At 46.2% G+C, this 14,103-nt stretch overlaps 2 protein-coding genes across 2 annotated transcripts in view; one reads left to right on the top strand and one right to left on the bottom strand.

Annotated features, from left to right (window-relative positions):
* Positions 1–14,103, bottom strand: part of PPARA (peroxisome proliferator activated receptor alpha) — a 61,220-nt gene that overhangs the window by 5,183 nt on the left and 41,934 nt on the right. The window lies entirely within an intron of this gene.
* On the top strand, positions 259–7,339 carry PKDREJ (polycystin family receptor for egg jelly). Its single transcript, XM_054281789.1, is given in 5 exon segments — positions 259–6,226; positions 6,391–6,454; positions 6,456–6,558; positions 6,561–6,597; positions 6,858–7,339. Coding segments are annotated over 5 exon segments (6,654 nt in total).

Here is a 14,103-nt window from a genome sequence, read left to right as displayed (position 1 = left end):
GGCGGTGCGTGCCGGGTGCGCGCGGAGCCCCCGCGCCGTCGCTGAGGGACGCAGGCCGCAGCTCGGTGGCGATTATTGATCCCCAAATCTTTGTTCCTTCTTCCGGCCCGGCCCGGTGTCCGAGGTTAAACAGTGTTCTCACCAGCTGCCCTGCGGAGGAGGCTGTGGTGCCCTCGGGCTGCTGTCCCAGCCGTTGGGCCACCCCAACGAGCAGCCCCGGCAGGCCGCGCGTCCTCCGCCCCGTCCCCTCTGGCCGCGATGGCCGCGCTCCTCCTCCTCCTCCTCCTCATGCAGCTGCTCGCCTGCTGCCGCCGGGGCTCGGCGTCCCCTGTCCGTCTCCAGCCGTCACCCCTGCGGGTCAGCTGCCCGGGCCCTCACGGCCAAGTCTTCCAGCGGCAGGACAACGAGCACAGGGTGTCGTGCCTGTGGAACAGCACCGTGACCCTGCATTACCAGCCCGCCCCAGGAGCAGGGCTGGAGGTAGAGGAGGAGGAGGAGGGACAGCCGCCATCCCCACCTTGCTGCCTCTGGTACCTGAACGCGGCCTTTCTGAGGAACATCTCACGCTGGTCAGGCCGGGTGGTACTGCAGACAGAAGCTCCCTCGCCCGGGGCCTCCAGCCTTGTTACAGTGCAGTGCTCCTCTGCCTCCTGCGCTGCGCCCGAGTGCTTTCACCGCACCGTGAGCGTCGAGATCGCGGAGCAGGATGTGCGGCTGTTCGTGCTTTGGCCGCAGACACGCGTTATCCAAGCGTGGCAGCCCGTGGAGCTGGGCTGGTGTGCACGCCTCAAGAGCGCTGCCTGGCAGTACCGCTTCAGCAGCCGGGGAGGTGTCCCCTCGAGCCTTCTCCTTCCCAGCAGTGAGCACCAGGACACAACATCACCTGCCGTCTATCCAACAGTTGAGTTGGAACAGACCTGTGCCACCTACTACAGCTACCGCTTGACTGTGCGCTACAGGCACCCCGGGATCCACGTTGCTTTGGTCAGTATTGAGCAGATGCCCCACATAAGCCTCAACCTCTCTCTCAAGGTGGAGCCTGACTTGGTGCATGTCCTCAGCGTCAGCTCCAAGCTCCTCAGTGTTCCTCAGCAGCCCCTCAGCTTGTCCTGGTGGCTTCAGCCCCTTACCCTGAGTACACTTGCCTACAGACTGGTGGACACACAGGCTATAGGAGGGTGGCTGTGCTCCTACGGTTCATTTACACTGCCAAGCAACTTCTGTGCCATTTCTACACCTCAGAGCCTGGATGAGATGGTGGTGGCCAGCGTTTACTTCCATGTTGATGGAAAGAGGTTTGAGGAATTGATGGGGGAACTGCACCTGCTCAATGGTACCCTGAGCTTAACTGCTGGCAAAGAAACTCCCGTACATGTCAACCTTTGTCCAGGGAAGACCAACAGCAGCACTTACGTTTTCAGGTACAACCAGGGAACATTTTACACATCTAAAGACAACAACAGCACTTTTTCCACAGATCGTCCTAACACACACACTGTGTTCTACCAATACAAGGAGCTCTCCTACTTACTCACCATAGAGTTTCTGGCCTTACAGTGGTACAAGTTCAAAATGTACCTTTATATGAATCAGAAGAGGGCTTTGATTAGGTCACTGGCAGAAAGAGACCTTGACGTCCACGTTTTCAGCAGTGCCCGTCCTTCTGTTCTGCAGAACTTTAGTTATTTAGTGTGGTTTATCCCTACCCAACATCCGATGCTACAGTGCGAGTGGACCTTCTATCTGCAGCTTTTTGGCACAAAAAAAGACCATATTGTCCAGAGTAGCACGTACACGTACAATGACCACGTAAAAAATGCCACGCGTTTTGTCCGTCGCTCTGCTTTACCCTTTGATGCAGAGAAATACACGGGGTTTGTGGCAAAAGTGAACTGCACCAGCAGCGCACCTATACCGGCTCTTTTAAGTGTCAGGCTCAACAACCGTACTGCAAAAACCATAGAAACACCAGTGGTTTGTGCGCAAAAAAATTGTAAGATAGTCAGGTGTTGGATTCAGAGACCTACTCCCAATGCCAATATCTTGTACAAGAAAAGGGCATTAGAATTTTTCCTCTTTGTCAGGTTGGACGTAGAGTGCGACACTGGCATATCGATCAAGCCTCAATGGCAAGTCTATCCTGCTACGGACACAAAATCTGACCCGGACTGGTCAAACCCAGTAGACACTTCTAGCATGTTTGGCGTGAGAATGATACATTTAACTGTTGCCGCTAATAGTTTAGATTATGGGTTGTATCTGTTTTATTTCACTGCTGAGGTAATCCTAATTAGGACCTCAACAGTCCTCAAGGCCCATGATATGATTTATGTTCAGGTTGAGAGAGCTGATCTAGTGGCAAATATCTCAGGAGGCTCGGTCCGCACAGTGAAATTTTCTGACAGATGGACTCTTGATGGTTCTGGATCCTCTGATCCTGATGCAGCGGAAGGAACAATGATATTTACTTGGTACTGCACTAAAGACTTTGAAGACTATAAAACCATGAGATTCAAATGGAAAAACAAATGCCATCCATTGCAGAAGGATTTGAGATGGGTAACATCCTCAGGTCCCATTCAAACAATACCACCAGAATACCTCCCAGGAAGCACCTTATACTACTTTCGCCTGGTGATTAAAAAGGGCAGAAGGATGGCTTATGCTGATCAAGTTGTAGAAATAGATCCTGGCCCTCCACTCATTCTGGATATTAAATGCATTGAAAACTGTGGTGCCAGTTTAATTCCAACAGAGAGATTTGCCCTATCTGGAAAATGCTCAAACTGTAAACCGAGCAACAAGCCACTATATTACTGGTCCCTTTTTTCAGACACCTCTAAAGAAATTGATTTTGATTGGGCTTCCAAAACATCAACAGGGAGGTCTGGGGCTTACCTGTCTATACATGCTCTGACTTTCATGAAGCCTGAATATCCAACCTACGTACTTCACTTAAGCGTAACTACCTGGGATGGTAGGTCTGCATCCTTCAGAAAACCCTTTGCGGTAAATACTCCACCTAAGGCTGGCAAGTGTAACATCAGACCCCGCTACGGGTTTGCCTTTCAGACAAAATTTGTTGTTAAGTGTAGAGGATTTTCTGACAGCCATTTACCTCTGACATATAAAGTGATAGTAGCTTCCAACGTACCCCAAACTACCACAGTAAGTTCTGTGGTGGAAAACACATTTGGCACAATTCTGTACTTTGGTTCGGAGCCTAAAACTCCTCCATCTTTTCTCCCACTTGGAATGCCCTCTCGTTGGTACCGTGTGATACTTCACGTTCAAGTCCGTGATGCGTTCAGGGCATTTACCCAGGTGAGTTTACGTGCCTATGTGAGGAAGCCACACAGCACTCAGTTCCTTGCACGTATGTTTCATGACCTGCTGGATTCAGCAAGCCATTTAAGCGTGTCCACATCTGCTCAGCAGCTCAGCGATCGTCTTAGAGGTGGTTATTTGATTTATCTTGCGGCCTCACTCTTAAACTTTGTTAAAACCACACCAACTGTCCAGCTCCCCCAGGCTCACCTTCGGGAAGCTGTGGTTAAAGCAGCCTTGAATATTTCAGTAAATAGCATCATGGAAATCAACCAAGTAGTGGCTGTTATTTCTGAAATCACAGAGTCAATTGAGAAAATGAATGTTAGGTCACAAGACCTTGCCATTGGGAAACTGACAGAAGTAACGGGAATTCTGAAGAGACAGAGGAGTCAGATCAATTGGTCTGAGGGAGCAGAAATTCAGACCAGTGGAATACTAAGATGCTTGGCCAATGTCCTAAGAGCTGATCTTCTGCATCTCAAGAATGTCAGTGCAAATGGAATTCAACATGTTTTCTCCATCATGGAAGGTGTAACAGAGGTAGTTTTCTGGGGAAAAGTCCCTCAAGAAATAGAAACTCTAATAGAAACAGGACACTGGAATATCACTGTGAAGAAAACTGAAGCCTGGAACATTACAAATTGTTTGCCTGAAACAGACACCTGCCACAATTGTTTTTATCCAATAATAAGAAAAGGAAACATTTCAGGAGTGGCGCCGGACACTGTGTTTTCCACTGTTGTTTTTGAATTTGATGAGAGCCCCTTCCCATGGTTAGATTACACATCAGATATTATATCAATGGTCATGGGGTTTAAAATGGCAGAGACTAAGACTGATGGGGATCTAATTCCATTCATGCCTGAAAGAGCAGACATTTTTCTTGCCAGGAAAGGTGGAGTTGCAACTTTTAATTTACTAATGGGACCCGATAAAACACAAACTTACACAACTGGAGGATTTCTTTTTGAGATCAATGAAACTGCCACGAGCATGTACTTCCAGATCAAGACAAAATTAAAAGTTACTTTTGAGGTGCTGATATTTACAGGTACCAATCTTACTGGCGCTCAGCCCGTGGCCTCATTTATTGCTTTTCACAACAGGAAAACAATTGCAAATGAAAATGAGACAATCATTGATGACTGCAGCATTAATGGTCCCTATATAGTCTGTCTCCACAAGTCCCTGCTGGAAAACCTAGTGCAGAAAAGTGGTGCAGGCGCTCAGACCATCACTGTTATCTTGGAGACACACTATATCTTAAGGTACCCAAACCAGAAAATGGTGAGCATATACATTTTTAATGACCAGTGCCTATTTCTGAATGGGATTGAAAGTGAGTGGAGCCCAGAGACATGTGTGATTGGTCCCCTGACCAACTGGGAGCAGGTGCACTGTATCTGTGTCACCACGCGGTACCGCAGGAGTGTGTCAGCCCTTGTGGCACCCAGCATCAGGTTCCTGGCAGCCAAAGTAATAGTTCTTCCCAACACAATAGATCTGGGGAGAAACCTGATAGCAGACATACCTAAAAACCCACTGACCCTCATAACACTGCTCTGTATTTTTATCATCTTCTTGCTTTTGTGCTGCTGGGCTATAAGAAAAGACAGGGCTGAGAGGCAGGTCAAGTACATTATCGTTCTGCCAGACAATGAGGCCTCTGATGATGGGAGCTTTTTGGTCACTCTGTACACAGGCAGTCGCTGTAATGCTGGGACCAAAGCACAGGTTTTCCTGCAGCTCATCGGCCAGTACGGCAGGAGTAAATTCCGTTGTTTGTGGCACCGGCCTTCTCCAGCTTTCCAACGGGGAAGCATTGATTGCTTTCTGATAACTACTAAAAAAAAATTGGGAGATATTAGTTCCTTGAAGATCAGGCTCAATAACGATGGCAAATCTTCAACCTGGTTCTTAAGCAGAGCTGAAGTTGAGGACATGTCCACCAGGAAGGTCTGGTTCTTTCTGTGCAGAAGATGGCTTTCCCTTGACAAGAACCATCCCTCACGAGCCTTGAAATTTTCTGCCACAGACCCCCAGACACCTCTACCCAAAGCTGACTATTTCCTTATTCATTTTAACAGGAGACTGACAGAGTACCATCTGTGGATCTCAATTTTTGCTCCTGTTAACGCTGGGGCTTTCAGCAGGTTCCAAAGGTTGTGCACATTTTTAGCAGTGCTGTTATTCACCATGCTTGTTAACATTATGTTCTTTAATGCTGAAAAGGATGACGAAGCTCCAATATACCTGAGGTATGTGAGATCAATAACGGTAGGAATTGAATGTGCTTTGCTTACCCTCCCTGTGGAAATGTTAATAATTGTCTTATTTAAGTATTCCCAGAAGGATCCTGCTCCTGTTGTGACTAAGATGTACCCAAAGGTAGATTCTAGGTACTGGAATAATTGCATAATGTCTGAAAAAGATGCAAATGTAATTGACACACAGGAGGAGACGACACCTGAGAGTTCCCCTCAGATGGGTAATAAGTCCCAGAAGCCAGGTTCCAATATCGTAGAAGGGAGCATCTTGTCCAAAGTAAGGAGACTAAGCACGACCATCAGGCGGCTCCGCAAGATCCCGGAGAGTGAGCCCTTGCTGTGTTGGTGGTGTGTCCCTATGGCCTGGGCCCTGGTTCTGACTATAACCGTGCTCTCATCCTTCTTCATCGTGCTCTATGGCTTGTCCTATGGCTACCAGACTTCCCGGGAGTGGCTCATAGCGTCTGGAACCTCCTTTCTCCAGAACGTGTTTTTCAATTCAATTCTGAAAACCTTATTTTTCACAGCTATAAGCACAATTCGCCCAAGATACTGTGAAGATATCAGATGGGTAACTCGGGAAAAGCATGTGGAGTTTAACTCACCTGAAGAAACTCAGAGCACAGGTCGTCAAAAAAACTCGGAAGATACCGGACAGGCAACTCAGGAAAACCCTGTGGAAACTAACTCACCTGAAGAAACTCAGAGCACAGTTGATCCAAGATACTCTGAAGATACCACAATGGACACTCAGGAAAAGCCTGTAGAGATTAACACAGCTGAAGAAACTGAGAAAGATACCTGAAACTTGCTGATGTCAGAGGCACCAAGCAATATCAGCATTTGGAAGCTGATGAACGAAAACTTGCTGAGAAGGGCAAAAATTAAAATAAATGCACTTATTTTCATGAAAGTTTTCATCCATCACCTTGTCTTTTTATCACTGCTATTGAATTTCCCACTGCATATTCCACTGAGAATGCCAACAGTTTCCACTACAGTCAGTCCCTGAATAGAAGCTGCTTTCAAAATACTTCTCACACCCAAGTTCTGTGGCTAAGCATGACCTCGTTTCTCGGGCACTATCAACTCTGCCCAGCTCGCAGAGGTGATGCCCGTGCTGAGCATGGCTCTCACCTCTGGCCGAGCACATGCTGATGTAAGAGCAAAAAAAAAAAAAAAAAAAACAACATACCCTGAGGGCTGGAAACACCGGCGTGTCCGTCCCGGGACCGGGAACGCCTGGGTGTCCGTCCTGAGGGCTGGGGACACGCTGGGAACGCCGGGGTGTCCATCCCGAGAGCTGGGGACACACTGGGAACGCCTGGGTGTCCGTCCTGAGGGCTGGGGACACACGCTGGGAACGCCAGGGTGTCCATCCTGAGGGCTGGGGACACGCGGGAACGCCGGGGTGTCCATCCTTAGAGCTGGGGACACGCGGGAACGCCAGGATGTCCCCAAAGCCGGAGCAGGGCATGAGGGAAGGCGGGAGGCGTTCGCGGGCGCACAGCGCCCCCTGCCGGCCGCCTGGCGCCCCCTGTGAGGGAACGGGGAAAGGGAGCCGGGAACCGAACACGGGAGCGGGAACGAGGAAAAGGGGTAGCCCCGGTAAGTGGGTGGAAAGTGAGCGCTGGAGGGAACTGGAGCCAGCGGGAAACAAGAATCGGGAGGCACAAAGGAGCTCGGGATGGAACGGGAAATGGAGGCTTGAGGAACCGGGAATGGGGAGCAAAGGGAGCTGAGGAGGGACCGAGGAATGGGAGACGGGGCGAAAGGAACTGGGAGCTCCGCGTAGGGGTGGAAACGAGGATCTAGGGAGAGCCTGGGGAAGCTGAGAACCGGGAATTGTGGGGCAAAGGGGGACCGGGCGGAGAACGGGATCCGGGCGGGGGAACCGGGAGTGGGGGACTGCTGACGGGGAGACACTCACAGTTCCCGAGCTAGAAGTCGCTGTCTTCCAGCTCCAGGCACCTTTGAGCCAAAGAAGTGGATCTGTGCATTAGCAGGTAGTAAGGATATAGAACTATATTCTTACAACTGAAATGGCACGCTTCAAGTAAACAAAATTTAAGACCTTCATGCTTCTGGGTGCCATACCAGAAATATTTTCCACGTGCCTTAACTTCTCGTGTTACAATAAAAGCATTAGTGATGCCTTGTTTCACTTTGTGTCCTGCCTCAAACACAGTCTGTTATCTCTACGAATATGACAAGGTTTTGTCAAGAGCCACATGAAGGCTCCCCTGAAAGTTTTATTCTGCCCAGATGCAGCAGTCTGAGGTTATTCAGACCAAAGATGGTTTTTGTTTTAGGACAGTTGTAAGAAACTACTTGGATTCTGCTGATAAAGGCACTTGTAACGGAGATGTGCTCCCCAGGCTGGTTGAGATACCAAGCTCTCTAGCCTGTGCATCACCTTTGCACTGATCTGTTGACTAAATCAGTGTTTTTACTACTACAAAAATCACTACACCAAAAAAGGTGTTACAAGCCCCAAAATTCCCAATAGACAGGCAAAACCTGAGATTTGGATTAAGAAAGGAACAGATTATCTATGTGGTTGCAATGGTTTGGGCTTGTTTATTCTTCAGTCCAGGCCTGGAAAAATCAAGGAGCGGCAAGTGGTTTTTGCTCCTTTTGTCAGAGCCTGGTGAAGACATCTTCACCTGCTCTTTCTGTTTTCTTTTTTGCTGCCCCATCTAACACCTGAACCATGCTGCCTCCTTTGAAGTCTGCTTTTAACTGCAGGCCATAATAACTTTGCACTACATCTTCTCCCCCAGCTGTTTATTCATTTTGTCATAATTTTCCCAACATGAGTGAAGTAATTACTCATTAACCATGCTTGGAGTCATGTATATGTGCAGAAGAGAAGCACACATTTAAATGTGGCATGAAACATCACAGTGTTTTTAAGCCTTCTCTACCTAGACCTTTGAAAAACTTTGAAAAACATGGGCAACATAAATTTCTGTCAAGACCCTATCAGCTTTCCTGCTTAATTAGCTCTACTCTGAGCCCACACCTTCTTTTTGGACCTCAGTGAAATCCTGGTCAGAACTGTCTGTGTGTACTGGACAGATGGAGATCTAAAGCCAAAGAAAAGTTTATTAAATATTTGTGACATGTTGAGGATGCTGCAAATTCTTGGTGGATTTTGAGCTCCTTGGGTAAAAAGTCAGAACTTTGAAAATGTTATGTGTCTGCCTTACTAGCATGTGACCCAGGAGGAGCAGTCCACTCTGGTTTTAGTGAATTCTAGGATCCACACATCTCCAGCCATGATTACAGTTGTCATATGAGAAAAAGCCATTTTTCTTCTGTTTTACCTGTGATGAACAGAGAAGTAAATTTGTCCAAAAGAACTTCTGGAAGGAAAGAGCATAAGTATAGACCCTCTGGAGAACAGACTGTGCAGGGTGCAGACCATGCACAAAAGGAATGGCCTGGCAGTCAGTGATAAGATAGGTCTTCAGCTGTCTAAGAACACATATTTCTCCGTGTCCTACAGAGAACTGTGGAAGTGATTCTTGTATGTATGCCTTGATACCTGTTTGATGCATCAGGTATTGAAAGAAGTGCAGTTTCAGTACCTGCATGTTTTTTTGGCAAAGTAATCCAAGTACTAATTGGGAAACCAAGTCTTTCTGACAGGGGCAAACAGAGTAACCTGAAAACATTGCTAAAAATTCAGGAAGTCTTGTGCGTGCCTGGATTCACCTTGTTCCATATTGCTGCTTGGCTAGAAGACAGGAATTTGACACAGGTGTATGTCAAGAGGTTTGGAAGCTGCTAACTCCTGACTAAAAGTCTTCATAACCTCCACTGTAAACTGAAACCAATGAAGGTTTGGTTGGTGTGAAGGTGTGAAACAAGGAACTCTGCAAATGTTTGTGACAATTCCCAGCAAGTGTCTGGGAAAAGAACTTTTGAAGGGTTGGGTGATGGTGAGCTTTGCTCCATCAGATGTGCTGCCAGAGGATCTCTCTGCTGCTTTTCTGTGCTCACTGTTCACCCCAGATGGGATAACAAACCTTGAGGAGCATGTCCCAGAGGAAATGAGCATGGCTGCAGAAGGTGTGCTGGGCCATGTACATGCAGAAGTTTTAGGCAGGGACATGCCTGTCTTTATTCCCAGGCTTTTCCTCACTCCTCTGGTAGTTTTGTTTGCTTTTCCTTCTGGATAAGTCTTTTTTTGCTTCATTCTGCAGTCCCCAACTCGAGCTCAGTCCTAACAAACTGAGAGTTGCAGTCACACTTTATTGGAAGAAATACCCTTTCCCAGTTATGTTAATGCTGAACATCTTCCTGGTCACAGGAGAAATTTGGCACCAGCTCCACATTGTCATGGGGCTGAGTCTTTCCTTATAGTCCCAACTTTGCTTTCTGTAGGGAGATCAATCACTGGAGCTCTATTTCTTCCTTTTAGGATTATGTCCAATGGCAGTGACTTATTTCCTGAAATACTGTGTTCGCCTCTCCTCCTGTATTTCCACAAAATCTTGGTGTTCCTATTTTTAGACTCTGTTGGAAAGTATTGCACTAAGTTTAGGTTGTGCTTAACCAAGCTGATACTTTCAGTGGTACCTGTGTGGCCCTGCACTTCACTTTTTTTAAGAACAACTTAAAAAGTAATGGTGATCACTTATATATTAATAGAGCAACTTTCTCTTCCCCACTATGGCTGTTAATGTAACAAATTTCTAATAGGGAGCTGCAGTGTCAAAGGGAGACAAAATGAGTTCAGAACAGAGGGTTGCTATTGCTGTAGGTTGATTTTTTTGTTGTGGTTGAACCAGAAGGAGATTTAATGAAATCTGACCTCAGGTCTGGTTTTTCCATTTTGGCAAAGAGTAACTGTTCTGTGATCCCGAACTGATGATCACTTCAGCAACACTTCAGTGTTTGGATCTCTTGTATTATGGATAGATGATGCCTTGGGCAGCCACCTAAATTAAGATTCTTACTAAATGCTGCTAATTTAATTTAAGATTCTTACTAAATGCTGCCTAATTCAGAGCAAGCATCTCTGAGTCAAGAGCACTTGGACTTAGTTTTTGTTGAGTGTTGGTTTCTCAGCTTTGTGAAATCATGGACCTTAGGTATAGATGACTTTTTGAGATTCACTGTATGTTCAGAAGGCCTTTATACCTAAGGAAGGGGTTTGATTTGCCTGTCTGTGTTACTCCTCTGTCCCTACAACTGTTCAGAAGACACCCTGGCTTTCACATCTGTGACCACTTAGACTGTTTGTCCTGCTGCTCTGTGACCCATGGCTAGAAGGAAGCCTGCAGGGATCTCTGTTCCTTCCAAGCAGAGAAAGCCAGCACAACCCCCAGCCTGGGGGAAAAGGGTGCTGCAACAAATCAAGGTTTAATTCAATCAAGTGATCTTTGGGAGAGGGAGTAAGGATGAAAGTTCTGATTGTTCACACACCTTGTGAAATTGCAGTCCTGGGCTAATTCATGCTGAACCCAAGGTAAGTCACCTCAAAGGAAGAGCAGGGAGGCAGCCACAGGTGACCTGAACATGCCTTCAGGGCTGTAGCATGAAGGAACAGGAGGAAGAAAGTTGTTCACCTGGGGATTAAATAGCAAGTCAGAAGGTTCTGCTGTTTTATCTCCTGCCTGATCAGTTAGGCAGCAGATTTTCTGAAGAAGGCAAGTTGCTGGTGCTGAAGTGTGTTTAAATATCTGTCACACCAAACACTGACACATGCCAGGGTATGGACTGCCCTTCTACTAGAGCACTCCTACATGTACAAAATCGAGTTGTGGATATTTTAATAGATTATTGTCATCAACAGTAAATACTGCAGGAAAATCCTGGCAGGTAAAAGAAACAAGGGTTTCGTAGAAGAGGATTAAGGGTGTGTCAGTGTTGGTTTTATCTGACAGCCTCTCAAATCAAAGTTTGCATCTGTTTATAGGTACTTTGTTTCTTCTATGGTTTCTCTTGTTTATCAGTGACTCAGAAATACAGGAGTCTCCTGTGGAGTATTAAGAGGGGCTTAACCTATGCATTGTAAATACTTGTGCTAATGAGGTTTGAAGCAAAGAAAATCAGATTACTTATCTGTGCTACTGCCACTGACCCTGACAATTTGAGGGTGATTTATGATTTCTGGCATGCCTTCCAGGCCTCTGAGCAGTGTGTTCCAACCCGAATTGCCCTTAAATCTTTAGGAGTCTCCAGAGAACTGGACTGAGAGCCATTTCCCCATGTCTGTATCAGGTATCAGTTGCATAGAAACACTCTTTCAGCACTACCCAACCTGTGCCTTTCTTTTACTGCAGTTATTTCCTTACTATGGCACTGAAATCTGTGTGCTTCACCTTTTGCCAGGATATGCGAGCCAACCTCACACACATCCTGCAGCACTCTAGGCTTGACCTAGCAAGCTTCTGTAGAGCTTGTTGGTTCAGTGGTTACCCAAGCATGTGGATATCTGTGTTCTTTCCAGAAGAGCTGGGCATGTGTGTCAGGTATAGATGTGTTAAAATACCTTGTGGCTTCCAGTCAGAGTGGAAAGTGCTCAGGCAGAATTCAGTTCTAGACAAGCTGTTGTCAAAGACTTGTTCAGCATGTGTCAGCCAGACAGACTTGTGATGTGTTACTGGGAAATGGTGCTGCTTCAGAACATTCCAAGGTGAAAAACCCCATAGTGGTAGCACCTGGTGATGGTTTGGGCTGCTTGTGACTACAAATTTGTCTGTCATTACTAAGAAGGGACATTTTCCTCAAGAGGTCCTTTATCCTGCTGCTGGTTTGCTAGAGAGAAATGAGTTCTCACTCTGCTTCACATGTCTGGAGGGCAGACAAACACCTGGCACACTGTCACATCCTGCTAGGATGGCACGTAGTGCCAAACCAATGGGCTGACCAATGTGATAAACCTTTGTCTGGCTCAGCTGGGTTTATGGCATAAAGCCATGGTTATTCAAAGCAAATTAACTTTTTGGAAGCCACTCTTTGTGAGAAAGTGCATCTCAGGACTTGTCTGCTTGGCAATTTAGACTAAAGGTGTGAAGCACATGCATGAACTTGACATTAAATATCTTTCTTCAGAAGGAAATGTCTTTACTTTGTTGTACAGCAAACTTTACTTCTGAATGGGAGCATTTAACTCTGAAATCTGTGCATTCATTGACCTCAGCTTTGATTAGGAACCTTAACTTTCCCAAGTGCTGATGTGTAGACAAGCTCTCAGGACAAATGATGTTCCCAGTGAAATAAAACTTGGTACAGCTGCTACCAGTGACTTGTAAGCTGGGAGTAAGATGGAAAGCATCATAAATTCATCTGTGCCTTGCAGGCAGGATCATATGCTTTTCAACTGGCATAGCCAAAAATGTGTTTGCACATAGATATCATTCCTTCCCAGTGGTAGGCATTGAACAGATTCTGTTCTACATGCCATGGTCTGTGAGAGAGCAGGTGTTTCTATATCTAATGTGCTTCAGCTCTGAATCCAGGGCTGTTATTTTAACTTGGGATCAGGACACATTCATTCCAAAGTCTATGACCCTCACTGCCATAAATACTTCTTTTTTTGTTATTGTGGTTCTTGGTGTTTTGCACAATTTTAAAGAAGTCAGCATTAGTCCTCTCAATTTGATTCAAGTGACTTTCTATACTCTACTTGTTTGGGGTTAATGATTTCTCCTTTTTAAGGAAGACTGATTACAGAAACGCAGGGTTCAAAAAGCAGACTTCTTAGCTGAGTTAGCTCATAGTGTGAAGAATCTGAATTACAATATACAGGGAGAAGAAATGGGTAGCATGTACATGCCATACAACTAACTGACAAATCTGAAAGCACTTGAGTTAATTAAATGCTCTCAATCATCCCTGTGAGGTAGGGAAAGCACATCATATCCAAGGGTCATATAACTTGTGAACAAATAGCTTCCTAAGGTGTTCTCAAGGTGAATTTATTTATAAATCCAGTGCCCAGCCCCATTTGTGTTACATCTGAAGAACTCTGTGCTACTGAAATGCCAGGAATGGCTGTGGAAAGGCTAGTGGTAAAGGAGTGATGAGCTAAGGGAGATTATTTCCAAAATTAGGTTTCAGGGTTTAACAGGCTAGGACTTTCTGAATTGGATGCCTGTCATGAAGCCTCTGAGGATCTCCCTGTTCTTCTGGAACTTTAGATGACAAGTAGTCCCAGCTCTGCTTCACCTTGCCCCTAGTTCACCTTGTCAGCAGATGGCTCTGAGGATTCAGTTTCACTCTCTTGGGCAAGCAGAAATAGCAGCCCCTGTCACCAAAAGAGGGATGTGCAGGTCCCTCATCTCAGCCCTGCCTTTCTGCTGGTGCTGCAGTTCTGCCTCTCACCTTGTGCTACTGTTAGCAGCTGTTGGATTCCTCTGCAAGCCAATTGAGTTCATTAAAAGCAATAAGGGAAAAAATATTAGAAGAAGAAAATGAAAAGGTTTGGCGCTTTTTTTTTTGTTACTGCATTAGTAACTAGTGTGATTCAGTAAGACAGAAACCATGGAGC

Source organism: Melozone crissalis, unplaced genomic scaffold (assembly GCF_028551555.1).
Source record: "Melozone crissalis strain CALT ecotype California unplaced genomic scaffold, PUWL_Pcris_2 ptg000033l_1, whole genome shotgun sequence".
In the NCBI taxonomy this organism is placed as follows: Eukaryota; Metazoa; Chordata; class Aves; order Passeriformes; family Passerellidae; genus Melozone; species Melozone crissalis.
The sequence above is the reverse complement of the archived record's forward strand: the minus strand, read 5'-3'. Positions and strand labels throughout refer to the sequence as shown.